Source organism: Pistacia vera, unplaced genomic scaffold, assembly GCF_008641045.1.
Source record: "Pistacia vera cultivar Batoury unplaced genomic scaffold, PisVer_v2 Contig31, whole genome shotgun sequence".
Classification (NCBI taxonomy): domain Eukaryota; kingdom Viridiplantae; phylum Streptophyta; class Magnoliopsida; order Sapindales; family Anacardiaceae; genus Pistacia; species Pistacia vera.
This window is the reverse complement of record NW_022196124.1, coordinates 499,309-514,147: the sequence shown is the minus strand read 5'-3', so window position 1 is coordinate 514,147 and position 14,839 is coordinate 499,309. Positions and strand designations below refer to the sequence as shown.

The 14,839-nt window shown below is 32.6% G+C and overlaps 2 protein-coding genes and 3 long non-coding RNA genes across 5 annotated transcripts in view; all 5 read right to left on the bottom strand.

Annotated features, from left to right (window-relative positions):
- The window catches only part of LOC116136249, a 54,988-nt gene that overhangs the window by 20,578 nt on the left and 19,571 nt on the right, over nucleotides 1-14,839 (bottom strand). The gene's annotated exons all lie outside the window — the stretch shown is intronic.
- Nucleotides 1-14,839, bottom strand: part of LOC116136242 (putative disease resistance protein RGA4) — a 42,485-nt gene that overhangs the window by 14,433 nt on the left and 13,213 nt on the right. The window lies entirely within an intron of this gene.
- LOC116136244 overlaps nucleotides 1-14,839 on the bottom strand; it is a 29,087-nt gene that overhangs the window by 7,354 nt on the left and 6,894 nt on the right. The window lies entirely within an intron of this gene.
- On the bottom strand, nucleotides 40-3,617 carry LOC116136239 (putative disease resistance protein RGA3). Its single transcript, XM_031421960.1, has 3 exons — nucleotides 592-3,617; nucleotides 274-356; nucleotides 40-190 (listed from the first exon to the last, which is right to left on the bottom strand). The coding sequence occupies exon 1, from the start codon at nucleotides 3,536-3,538 to the stop codon at nucleotides 635-637; it is 2,904 nt and encodes a 967-aa protein (XP_031277820.1). The 5' UTR covers nucleotides 3,539-3,617; the 3' UTR covers nucleotides 40-190; nucleotides 274-356; nucleotides 592-634.
- Nucleotides 12,244-13,302, bottom strand: LOC116136246. Its single transcript, XR_004129008.1, has 3 exons — nucleotides 13,276-13,302; nucleotides 13,024-13,176; nucleotides 12,244-12,906 (listed from the first exon to the last, which is right to left on the bottom strand). It is a non-coding gene; the product is annotated as an uncharacterized LOC116136246 (long non-coding RNA).

Sequence of the window (14,839 nt, the reverse complement as noted above, 5' to 3'; positions counted from 1 at the left end):
GTAGAAATAGTGACACATATATTTAATAAATGACCTCATTGAAACAGAGAGCTATAGAAGAAATTCGAACCAGAGCTTTAAGAGGTAATAGAAATGGAAAAAATTATTGTAAATCTTCTTCTGTTCTCCAGCTGGCCACATTGTGTGCTGTCCCGTCTTTTAAGCCTGTTGGACTAATAAATTTGTGCCTCTGAATGAACATTGATTGAGTATTAATTAAAGAATGTGAAATCCAAGGATAAAAGACTATATGGAAACACAATCACCAATCACCTGGTTTCTAATATCAGACATGAGTAGCACCGGAAAAGTCATTGCATCTGTGAATACCAGATTTGGGTCAATTTTTTCCAAGCCTGCAGAAACAGTAAAAGATATTCAACAAATGAACTTCAAACTTAGCATTTTTAGTAAGTAATTTTTGAAAAAACAACAATAAATAAGCTGAAGTGATTGAACATTTAAAAAGAAATTGAAAAGATAAGTTTGTACTGTTGCTTCAGACAATAATATAACACATAATTTGATTTAAAAAAATGTTATCTGGTTCCTAGATTAGAAAAAAATAACAGAGCATGCTTAAGTAATTACCTGTGGCTAGTGGGTTGATGTTTATTGCTTCCCTTTGACCCATTCAATACCAATTTTCTATGGTAGGGATGTGAGAGATCTTGAACCATTCTTCTCCTGTTCCTTCTTTGTATCGTTCTTTTAGAATACGACATCCCCAAATCATCAATTTCTTAAGTGTTGTCCTCTGAAGAAGGCTATCTGGCAGTGCCTTTAATCTGTAGCAGGAACTGATATGCAAGGTAGCAAGACATGGCATGAATCTAATATGTTCTTCTTCTTCTCCCTTCTTTGTATTCTCGTAAGTCCACTCTTCCCATTCGTCTAATCCCCAAAATTTGAGTTGTTTCAATTTGGGGAAGAAAGCAGAGGATGAAGATGATGAAGAGGCTCCACTTTCAATCCCCCAAAATTCATTATCCATTTTTTTCACACTTTCCATCCAATATATAGATATTTCTTCGAGGGATGACAATTCTCTCAAAGGATGCAAATTCTTACAGTTTGGGCAAGACGTAATGCATAAACTCTTCAGCTTGGTTAATGACGTCTTCCATGTGGAGGGGAAAGTTCTGCCTGCGTATAAATAAATCGACAACCGCTCTAATTCTGGAGGTGGTTGTAAAGCTTCAAGGACTACTTCATAATCCTCACACGATTCCCCTTCTTCAAAAGTTTTCCAAGAGACATGATTCCTTCTCAAACTTTTCGTTCCCTTATCGAATTGCAGACCCAGACCAGTAAGGTTTTTCTTATTTTTGAGTGCTTCTTTCATTTTACCTTCACCCACATTTGTAACATTTCCCAACCCTCTTATTCTCAGGCTCCCTTCAAGATTATTCAAATTTTTAATTCCTTCAAGACTACATGCTCTGCTATCATAATCATTACCACCACTTATAACGAATTCCGATAATGTTTGGAGACCTGTTAATTTTTCAATCCCCTTTGGTATGTAAAGCAACGACCTTGTCATATTTTTTAAACACCTCAAATTTACTAATTTTTCTATCCCACCAGGTAATTCAGTTACCATACTCTCAGTAATATCTAAAGTGTGCAAATTACATAATTCACACAAATTTTCAGGTAATCTTGTGATAAATTGCCGATTAAAATCAAGATATCTCAAATGTCTTAATTTTTCTATCTCTTTTGGAATCTCCATAACTTCTTGATCAAAAAAATAAGTGGTGAACTTCAATGTCCTTAAACATGTTAATTCACATAACTTTGGAAAAACATCACTTGACAATGAATGGACATACTCAATCACAAGACTACGTAGACTTTTGACGCTACAAATGGACATGGGAAATGGAACCTCTTTATTAACCTTTAACATTAAATGACGAACATTTTTGTTAGAAGAGTTTATAAATAGATCATTATCACCAATATTGACTTCTATAGCAAGACATTCACCATCACTTAAAAATAGCGCAAAGTCATGCACTATATCATGCATCTTACATCTCCCCATAGCATCTCCAAAATGTGATGAAAATTCTTGGAAGAAAGATCGTGTTGCTAAGTGGTGAAAATACTCTTTGCCTATTGTCTCTAACTTTGTATCTTTTTCTATCCCCAAATAACCTTGTGCTATCCATAATTTAATTAATTCATCTTTTGTTATACGGTAATCTTTTGGAAAGATAGAACAATAAGAGAAACATTTTCTTATTGAGGATGGCAAATCGTTATAACTCAACATCAAAGGGGATAGAAGACCACTTTCAATCTCCTCTAATTTCCACATCTCACTACCTGAGACACGTTGCCATTCATCTCTATTCCTCTTAAACTGCAAAAGGCTCCCGATGGTTTTTGTAGCAAGAGGTAACCCCTTGCACTTCTTAACGATTTCCCTACCAATTTCTTCTAATTTTTCACTCTCATGAGTAGGTCTTTTAGAAAGAGCTAGGCTCCTAAATAGTAACCAATTCTCATCAAAGGACAATCCTTCAACGTTGATAATATCAATTGATTTCATAATATATGCAACTGACTCTTTACGTGTGGTAATTAAAATTTTACTTCCATGGAGACCGTTCTTCAAACAATGAAAGAACGGTTCCCATTTTTTGTGATCTTCATTCCATACATCATCTAAAATAAGAAGAAATTTATTACCCACAATAGAGTTATGAATACATTGAAGAAGAGATTGTAGATCTTCTACATTAGGAGTAGGAACTTTTAGAGCTTCAATGATCACTCTTGCGATCTTGAACTCATCAAAAAGATTTGATACACACACCCATATTATTGAATTAAAATGGCTCTTTACTTCATCATTATTGTAGGCAAATTGAGCAAGAGTTGTTTTTCCAATTCCTCCAATCCCTACAAGTGAGATGGTTTGGAGGCTTTGTTCACTACTCTCACACAATAACTTGCGTACTAAATTATTCTTCTCAATATCTCTACCACATATATCAGATACATCAATAAAAGAAGTAGTTTGCATTGGCGGATAATCAGGTCTCTCATTAGCTGGAATGACATTAAGATTATAACCACCTTTTTCTTTCGCAATAGCATCTAACTTTCTATTTATCTCTGTTATCCTAACTGCAATATCATGACGTAAAACAACTTCTTTGAAGCCAAAGCAAGGAGAGGGAAAAAGGCACCATACCTTCTTCTTAGGAGCAAGAGCATTATGAACATATCCTCCCTCAATTTTCAGTTTCATCATTTCAGTTTTCCACTCATCCAACACATCTTCCACGTCATAGCATGCGTCTTTGAGCCGATTCAACCAAACTCTCACAGCTTTATTCTTCATTTGTTTTTGGTCAGCATCAAGTAGCACAGCTTGAATGGCTTGAAGATTGTTCTTAAGCTTGTCTACTTCTTCTTCAACGTCTCCCACTAGCCTCACCTGTTCTCCTATGAAGCCAGCAGTTGGAAGTAGAATTGAATCCAGCAGCTCCAAGGCAACCGAAACAATTGCTTCAGCCATACTCAGATATGGTCAATAATCTGAAAGAGAAGAAATGGAGATATTTGTTTCGTATGCTTTTGTGTTATGATACTGAATGCTGCCATCCATCCTATCCTTATATATAATAACCTAAAGTTTATTACATGTGGCAGAAGCCAACCGCATTTAATTTTGAAATGTATTTTTCAATTTTATTATCATTCATTTTTCAATGGTATTGATATTACTAGTCTTAATAGTGACAGAAAGAAATCTTATTATTATGTATTTTGAAACAATTGCCCTCTCTTTTTTACATGTTGTCTTCTAATTGATAACTTTATAAATAGGTTTCTACTTTATTTTTATCCCTAATCTATTAACTATATTTAAAGGTTATCTTTTTCACTTTCTACTCAAATTTTCGGTAAAAATGAAGTTAATTAAGTATAACTAGAGGAACATAATTAATCAATTTTGCTAAAGTTCATTCACGATTCAATAGATACTACTGATTTTAGTTGTAAGAGTAATTCTACAAATTAAATTTTGTATATAAACTCAATTTGTATTGATTTATTTTACACAAAATCTTGCACTATTCTAAATTTAAAGCTGAAAAAAAAAAAAAAAAAAACTAATGGTATGCATGCATAAATCAAATTAATATTATAAATTATAATGTATTGACTAATGTCAATAAAGATAGTACCAAATTTTCTAGTAACTCTCTCTTTTTAATTTTTTTCTAAATAGCTCTGTCCCCCCATTCATTAAGCCAATGAACACCATTTTTCAGCTAGCCTTAGGCATGCCCACATTTGGTTTCTTTGAAATTAAGCATATAAAAGAAAAAAGATGTGTGACACTTGGACGTATGGTGGGATTAATTAATTAATTAATTAATAGGGCGAAGGAGTACCCCATTAATCAAAAAGTATGTAACAAAGTTGATGTGAATGGAATAACACTAACAATTAATTGCTATAAATAAACATGATTTGGGATATTTAGAAATTTTGTCCCTCAATTACGATGTGTATTGATTTGGGATATTTTGAAAATTTTTCTCCTATAAACGTGTGCATAGAAGACTTTTCTTTTCTCTATTACAAATACAATTTATTTATGAGTTGATTAAAACAACAATATGTGTTAAATTGATTTATAGAGACAAACTATGTTATTATGCAACATATTCTTTGATTTCGTTAATTTTGTCTAATTAATTAATTAATTGCAAAAAAGTTACCGACCTTACATACTTATATGATCTATTATTTTTGAAATTATGATGAAGATGGTTAAAATAGTAAAGAATTTTCCTTTTCCCTATTACAAATGCAGTTTAGTTATGAGCAGATTACAACAACTATATGTGTTAAATTGATTTATAGAGACAAATTGTGTTGTTTATCTTTCAAACACCCATGATTCACATAACTTTCCTTTCCTTTCCTTTCCTTTCATTCAAAATTATTTTTATCTTTCCTTTCCTTTTGATAAAAATTAAAAAAAATATATATACAGTATTAAGCTTAGTTTATCTTTCAAACACCCATGATTCACCGATGACCATAGAACACTTTTCCCCACTAGAGAACCAATTTATTATGAGCTGATTATAGCAACTCTATATGTTATAACAATTTAAAAAAAAAAAAAAAAAACTATACGGTATTAAGCTTAATTTATCTTTCAAACAGCCATGATTGACCAATGAGCTAGCGTTCTAAACCTCAGGGGTTTAAAAATTAATCCCAAAGCATATGGTAATTGCATAAATGATGGGATTAGTGAATTATTATATTAATTGTAATTAATCTGACAAAGGAGTACCCACCCAGTCATGTTTTTAAATTTAATAAAAGGAGTGAAGCTATTTATTTAAAAAAAAAAACCCGGATGAAGTCTGTATAAGGAATCTTGATATTTTAAGGTAGCAATAGGATATATATTTCTAGTAACGTGATTAGGACCTTAATTTAAACAATTAATAATTTGAATAATAAGTATATAAAATGTTTATATGTTAGAAGTATTATATGCTCAAGACAGCAAGGTGGTGGTGCACAATTTGAAATAAAAGATTTGGCTGTCGCAAGGAGGTGAATGACAGCCTTGTAACAGCTCGAGTATTATTCGGAAAAATATGGTTAAATTATTGATTTATCATAACTCATAAATAGTTAGATTCCACGTAGCGGGTCTTCTATTTTATGTTAGTGATCCAGGGACATTATTTGACCAGTCCTACATCGATTTAGTAAAAATCAATAAATAATTATGCAAGTGGCCAAATGACTCCGCACTTAATCTTCCCACCTCACATGCCAAGCACTGCAGTGAGGAACATTATTTGACCAGCCCTACATTGGTTTAGTAAAAATCACTAAATTAATTAATGTACCTTGTAGTATTTTAATTAGGCATCTCGTACTTTCCAAGAAATATACAATGAGCGACAATGTCCCACCCAAGGTTTACATAATTACATTTTCCCACCTATAAACGAGGGGTGTTCAAAAAAACCAATTAGAACCGGAATCAGTGGATACCCAGTATTTAGTTCTGGTTTCTACCCAGAATCGGCCGCCAATGGGCAGGTTCTGGTTCCAAATTTTTGGAACCGTTATTGTGCGGTTTCGGTTCCTATAGTTAGGAACCGAAATCGGAAACCGAGACTAATATAAAAAAGTCGGGTTGTTAATTAAAACCTTTCTAGAAAAAGTAATGTGAATATATTTAATTTTATAACATTTAAAGTAAGTTAGTTTGACTTTTGAAAATCTACCTTTACAAAGTAATGGACTTTGTAATTTTGAATTTATAACTTGTAATTTTATTTTTTGTTAACCAAGGGGGGGGGGGGGGGGGGGGGGGGCATTGTAAATTTTTAAGGGTTTTTGCCATTTTAAAAACTTTTGGGGGTAATATAATTTTACAGGGTACCCAAAACTGGAACCGTTGTTACAAGTTTTGGTTTGGATACCTAGGAATGAAAGTTTGAAATTTTTAAGGGTTTTTTGCCATTTTAAAAACTTTTGGGGGTAATATAATTTTACAGGGTACCCAAAACTGGAACCGTTGTTACAAGTTTTGGTTCTGGATACCTAGGAACTGGAACCGTTGTAAATTTTTAAGGGTTTTTTGCCATTTTAAAAACTTTTGGGGGTAATGTAATTTTACAGGGTACCCAAAACTGGAACCGTTGTTACAAGTTTTGGTTCTAGATACCTAGGAACTGGAATCGTCGGTTCCGATTCTAGTTTCAAATTTCAAGGAACCGTCAATTACAGTTTCTTCAAAAAATACAAGGTACTTGAAATCGAATACCCTTACTATAAACTTCAAAAAAATCAATTTTCTACACATCGTCAATCTTTATCGATGGAATCTGTTACTTGACATGTGATTTGATTTAATAACATGTGAAGGTGCTTATATTGGTGTTCTCTGCGATATGATGTGGATTTTGTGGGGTTTGTTTATTGGTTTTTTCAAATTTTATGGGTGGGAAAAGTAATTTTGCCATTTTATGTTGTAAATTTTTAAGGGTTTTTGCCATTTTAAAAACTTTTGAGGGTAATGTAATTTTACAGGGTACCCAAAACTGGAACCGTTGTTACAAGTTTTGGTTCTGGGTACCTAGGAACTGGAACCGTCGGTTCTGATTCCAGTTTCAAATTTCTAGGAACCGTCGATTACGGTTTCTTCAAAAAATACAAGGTACTTGAAACCGAATACCCCTACTATAAACTTTAAAAAAATCAATTTTCTACACATCGTCAATCTTTATCGATGGAATCTGTTACCTGACATGTGATTTGATTTAATAACATGTGAAGGTGCTTATATTGGTGTTCTCTGCGATATGGTGTTGATTTTGTGGGGTTTGTTTATTGGTTTTTTCAAATTTTTTGGGTGGGAAAAGTAATTTCGACAAAAATTCAGTGGGAACATGTCATTTACTCTTATATAAATTGTCTACGCATGTGGCCAAATGAGCCAGCAGACTCAGCACTAATCTTCCCACCTCACATGCCAAGCACTGCAGTGAGGGACATTATTTGATCTGTATTACATCGGTTTATCAAAAATCACTAAATAAATTAATGTTATGTTGTAGTATTTTAAGACTGTATCTCGTAATTTCCGAGAAACTTAAATGAAGGACAATTTCTCACCCAAGGTTTGCCATAATTGCATTTTCCCACTTATAAACTTTGAAAATAACCAATTTTCCATACACCGTCAATCTTTACAATAATGCTACATTTACAGATTACATTCCCGATTATACATCCTGACTGACGTGGCAGATGAGATGTCACGTCAGCTTATCACCACGCCATAACACCAAAAAAAAAAAAAAAAAAAACAGAAAAAAGTCAATTGAAAGTGATTTGCACGATTGGAAGACGCCCAAATTCAAAATTGTCTCCCAAAATTCATTTTTCACAGATTTTCTCCTAAATCAAATCTCACTCATTCCCCTAAATCAAATCTCTCCCAAAATTGAAATTTCTCTCCCACCACTACTAGCACCGCGGGCTATCGTCTTCCACCACCACTTGCAGTAGTCATTCGCGCGATGCCCAGGTATCAGCAACTAATTTTTAGAGACAATCGCATGGCACCACCCAATTCCGTCTAAGCAATTCCAAAATTACTCCAATCAAAATCCCAATCGCAATTACCGCGCAAAAATCCTAGGTGATGCCGCGGTGATCAGAGAACAATCTCGGCCGAGGATGTTGGCGGTTTTGTAGAGGGGAGGCCGGTGAAGCTTGGAGTGGCGGCAAGTTGGATTCTGAAGGTCGGCATCGACCGGAATCCGGCCTGAAGGGGTGATCGCGCGAACAGCAGATGCCCATGATTAATTTTTTTTACTTTTATTTTCTATCCTGATTATTTTTTGTTCTGGTGTACAGTCAATTCTTACCATGATTGTTCTAGCTCTTGGTGTAATTTATTTCCAGCCGTAGAAATTTTTTCCGCATTTACCATTGTCGGGCTCTGGTAGTCTATAAATTTCAACGCCAGACTCCCTACTTTTGCATTCCTTTTTCGTTCTTCCTTGTGTTGTGTTGTCTCTGTATTTCGTTTAGGTGCTTTATTTCTCTTCTTCTTGTTCATTATTCTGTTTATTTTTAGTTCTGAATATTAGGTCTTACGTATTCTTTACAAAGTTTCTGTTTTTTATTTCATCTGGTCAATGTTTTGATGACAAACCAGTACTCTGTTTCTTTACACTAACATAGTTCTGGATCTTATTGCAATTGCTAGTGATCTTGTTGTAGATTTTTTAAAACTTCTTGGAATAAAAAAAATCAGCTTCAGATTCTGTTGCTAGTCNGAAGGTGCTTATATTGGTGTTCTCTGCGATATGGTGTTGATTTTGTGGGGTTTGTTTATTGGTTTTTTCAAATTTTATGGGTGGGAAAAGTAATTTCGACAAAAATTCAGTGGGATCATGTCATTTACTCAGTGGGGGACGTTATTTGACCAGTCCTACATCCATTTAATAAAAATCACTAAATAATTAATATAAATTGTCCATGCATGTGGCCAAATGAGTCAGCACTAATCTTCCCACCTCACATGTCAAGCACTGCAGTGAGGGACATTATTTGATCTGCCCTACATCGGTTTATCAAAAATCACTAAACTTTCCATGTTTGCCATAATTGCCTTTTCCCACTTATAAACTTTGTAAATAACCAATTTTCCATACCCGTCAATCTTTATCATTACCTGACAGAGGTCAAAGTCACGAAAAAACTATATTTTATGTATTTATAGTTTAAACATTAACCCTATAATATCTAGTAAAAATGCTATATCACCAAAAAATTACACCGAAACACATGAAGACAGTCACGTTGGACGATTGAATACTGACATAAATGAACGGACGTCCAATATTTTTAGACGACCATTCATACATCCCGAACGGTCGTTCATAGTATTATGGACATTCGTCCATAAAAAGTTGTGTTGTTTAAAAAAAAAAAAACAATGGACTGACGTCCAACAATCCAACAATTTGTTGGACGTCAGTCCATCATAGTTTGGACGGTCGTCCATCATATAGCAGTGAATATATATTCAAACTATCATCAATTAATATGCTCAATCATCACTGTCATCATAGCATGATAGCAAAATATATTTACTTTAGAAATGCTATCACTGTAACAAATGCAGATATTTCAACCAAATGAATAACAATACGAATAATATTAGATATATAAATTTTTTGTACATATTTCTTATACAATTTTTACAAATTGATGTATCACAAAGTGAATATATGAATTTGTATATAAAATTAATTCAATAAATACTAATTTAAAAAAAAATAATGTGATAATAAAATAGTTTTACCACATCAATTTATATGCAAAAATTTGTATAATGTGTGGACGGGCATCCTAGATTTTTTTTAAATTTTTATATTTTAAAAAAAGGACGGGCGTCTCTTATTTGTGGACACCCGTCCAAAATTAACGAACGGGCGTCCATTAACTTATGAACGGTCGTCCCTAATTTTTTTTAATATTTTTTATTTGATTTACCAATTGACATGCGTCCTTTAAATGAGGACGCCCATCCGTTGGTAAATGGACTTCCGTTCATAATATATGGTCGGCCGTTCATTAGAAAAAATTATTAACGTAAAACGCGTTGAATAGTTTGAGTCAGAAGACACGTAAGTCGATACAAAATTTCGGTGTAAAAACACCGGTGTCTGTAGCATTGTTGAATATCTAGTGTATGAATTGAAAGGAATGCTCTTTTGCTGTTTAAACTTTAAACCAATGTCTAAATTTAAACAATGGGTGGGAAAATGTTTTATGTATAATGGCTTGCATTTTATTGCTCTCAAACATGTCAATTCACATAGCTTTCCTTTCCTTTTATTCAAAATTATTTTGTCCCCCACTCTATTAACTTTAGAATAAAACTATGTGCACTAATCAATATGTACTAATTCAAGTACTAATATTGGAAATTTGAAATTTTCTCCAAAAAAAAATTTAAATTTTCAATATTAGTACTTGGATTAGTACAAATTGGTTAATACAAATAGTATTACTCTTAATTTAAGTCAATGACTAATACATTTTCACATGGCTTCTGGCCCACCTTCTCTTCTTTCAAAACTATTTTGTCCCTTAATTACGATGTGCATTGCTTTGGGATATTTAGAAATTTTTTCTCCTATGAGCATGTGCATAGAAGACTTTTCTTTTCCCTATTACAAATGCAGTTTATTTATGAGTTGATTACAATAACTATATGTGTTAAACTGATTTATAGAGACAAACTTCTTAACCTGATAAAAGTACTAAAAAAATTAGCTAATTTTCTCATCAAAATCTTTAAAAAAAAAAAAAAATGAGGTGCTACATGTACAAACTAAATATATAAATTAATGAGGGTAACCTTCTACCACGTGCCAATCAAAATTTTCTTTTTCTTTTTTATATATTTTCAATAGCAATAAAAAAAAAAAATTATATAGTATTAAGCTTAGTTTATCTTTCAAACACCCATGATTCACCAATGAGCTAGTGTTTTAAAATCATTATATCATTTTCTCCCCATGTGGGATCATATACGTGTCAATCTTATTCTTATCCATGATCAATGGTACTGATATTAAATTTAATTATTATGTCAACAATATAATTTCCTATAATTTTCAAGTGATGGAAAATAAAAGAATATCTTTGTTAAGTTATCATCTCATCTAAAAGTTTAAGCTAATAGGTAAGGGTTTCAACATATATTAGATCAATAGGCCTTTTCACATCAAACTTGAATTTTTCTTTAGTTTTCTTTATCTAGTTTGTATGTGGGGATTCGAATTTCAGACCTTTGGTCCTGATATCATATTAAGTTGTCATCCCATCTTAAAGCTTTAAGATTTTTTTTTCACACCCCATACTCTATATTAGTAAATTTATCATTAATGATTGAGAAGATAAACCTCATACACCCCATCCATCTCGTTGGATAGCAATAATTCTAAGAAAAAAAAAAAAAAAAGAAGCAAATTAATGGTCCAGCACTGTCTTCCCACAGCTTGCTCACAGGAAATAAATTGTGTAATTGGCTATAGTTCATTAATGCTATGAAAATAGTATGTACTGCACTGATATTTATATATTTTACATGACTTTGGGCCTACCTTTCCTTTCTTTCAAAATTGGGATACTACACTTACAAACAATTTTCATCAACTTTCTCTTACAAACACGATGTGTCAGCTCGTAATGGATCTTGTTTGCACAACAATGGGTTTTTTTGACTAAATACGAGCTAACTAATTGCGAGTTTTTACGTCGCGTTTGTAAAAAGTGTTTGTCAATCTATCTTTATTCTTCAAAATTGTTTTATCCTCCACTCAATTAACTTTAAGCCGAGGACTAATATATTTCACATGGCTTTTGGGCCTACCTTCCTTTCTTTCAAAACAATTTTGTCCCTTAATTATGATGTGTATTGATTTGGGATATGTAGAATTTTTTTTTGTTTTCATACGAATGTGTGTATAGAACACTTTTCCCTATTACAGAAACAGTTTATTTAAGAGCTGATTACAACAACTCAGTGTTCAACTAATTTATAGAGGCAAATTGTGTTGTTATATAACATATTCTTTGTTTTCATTAATTTTTGTCTAATTAATTAATTGATTGTAAAAAAATATACAACCCCTATGTACTTGTTTGATCTATCATTTCTGAAATAATGATGAGAATGGTCAAAACTCCCTTAAGCTGCATAATTGAGTTTCAGGAAGATGCTCTGTTTTAAATGCTTTTCAGTAGTCTGCAAATGTTTTCCACCTCAACTGTTAAAGCTGAGAGACAAACAATAACGCATTACAAACCATATTGACCATCAGACAATTGAAGAAAAAGAAAATGGATCCAACAAACAACTCATTAAAACTTGAAAACGGTATTACTTATGATCTTGCTTCAATGTTCAGGCACTTCGAAATGGTGAAGGATATTGTTTAGTCGAACATGAAACTCGAGACTCCATTGCAAGCTTTGTTTTCAGGGGAAAGCCAAGGGTTGTAATGTTGTTCTTGGAGACTTAATTCATGGTTAGCTACAAAACTTAACAATGAAAACGGAAGATCATTTTTCAGGCATCTTGATGTGGTGAAGCCTATGCTGATTCTGTACTCTTCGTTGATTGACTTTGAAGAAGATGGATCTAATTTAATTGCTCCACAAGTTGCCACAGAAATGGGAGACACAGATAATATCCACAGTTTATTCCTAATCTGGAACAAATGATGGAGCTGATGAATGTTTTTTGTCTCACTCATTTCAGCTGGCATGATGCAGACACTGTTCAGACGTTCTTTGTAGCAACCATGTCTAAAACGAAACAATAATATATGCATTGAACAATGCTTATTATCAATGACAAGTTAATTTTTCGAGAAAAACAGACAACAAAAAGGATATAGAATTATTGATCTGATGGAAGCTCACCAAGCAAATGTGAAAACCAGATACTGGACACTTGTTTCATCTCGCACATTTTCATTTTGTTCCTAGAATCTGTGACCTTATATATATTTCCTCTCTTGATCAGTAACAGATATTTAGATTACACACATAATCAGCTTTTGCAGCAAATCAATTCTGCATATTAAGAAAAAACAACATAGCCAGTCAAAATTTTCTGTGAAATATATGCTTTTAATGAGAATAACTAACCAATTTGATCTTTTGGGAACATACAATTTGATTCCCTTTCCTAGTCATTTAGATTGACTTCTTCTTCTCTCGTCTATTGTAGGGCAAGAAACTGCAGTGAGACAAGAAAGAAATATTTGTTTAGGTTCTGATTATTCAAAATTTTCAATCCTTCAAGAGTACATGCTTAACTATCATCATTACCACTTAATTTCTGAATCTCTTTTGGAATGTAACTTAGTGATACAGAGGCATTTAATAAATGCCTCAAATTAACTCATTTTTCCTTTCCATGAGGCAATTCCTGTAGCATACAACCACTAAAGTGTGCAACACACAAACTTACAGGTAACTTTCCCCAGAATTTCTTCGTACTAGCCTTGTTAGCATGACTGATAAATTGATTCTGCATTTTTAAGGAAAAAATAAGAACTTGTCACACAATGGAATGATTTGGTTTCAAATAACCATCAATAAATGAAGAAAAACACAGAGCATTGAGAGAAAGTATCATATAAGTTATACAACTAACCTTTTGAGTCCAATGACCAATTCTAGGAAATTTTTTCCATGTATATATGGGACCCAAATTAATCTTATTCAAGAATGTAGGGTGTATATATATCATAATTTAATTGTTATATATATATATATATAACAATTAAATCATGATCTATATGCACCCTATATATATGCATTGACTTAAGTCAGTTTTAATTAATTCTATAATTTTATAATCTCTATAGAGTATTGATGGGCCGTAAAGCAATCAAAAACCAAAAATAGGCCTTCTAAAATAAAAATATCATATTGTCAAAAGCAGGCACACAATCATATAAATTAAACATGAATAAATTAAATAAAGAAATATAGAGAGCTATAATGAGAAAGTATAACTAACCATTACTGTCCAATGGCTTAATTAATCATATACCCTTCAATAAATATTTTCTTTCATATTGAAAGTTTATTAACAAAAATGCATAATTGCATTTAAAACTACATCAGGTAATTAACTTATGGCCTCGAAGGATTTTACAGACAGAAATTAGGGAAAATTGAGAAGCTCCCTTAAGCTACATATTTGAGTTAAGGGAAAATGCTCTCTTCTAATTTGGTGCTTTTGAATGTTAAAACCTGATAGAAAATTATGTATCTTTTCCAGTGTAATCAATTGTGCACCATAGAGAAACAACAAAAATATTTATATGATCCTTTGGGATGAAGTCTCTCGTCCTATAATTAGTCAGGAAGCACATTTGAAATGATACAAAACATTTATAATACACAAAATCTAGTGTACCGAAATAATATGCTGCATTAACTAATTGTTTTAGCTTAACCGAGGACTATCTTGATCATCAGAGAATTGAATACAAAGGATCATCCAAGGCTTTTAGAGGCAATTGCCAGCAAATTTAATTGATTATCACTGAAATACACTATTACTTACAATCTCACTTCAAATGGTGAAGGATATGGTTGAGTTGCATCCTGACATGATTGGAACACAAGAAGCTCCAAATTCCATTGCATGAATGAAAGCTTGTCGTCAAGGGAAAGCCAAGGGTTGTAATTCTGCTCTTTGAGACTAATCCATGGTTAAACT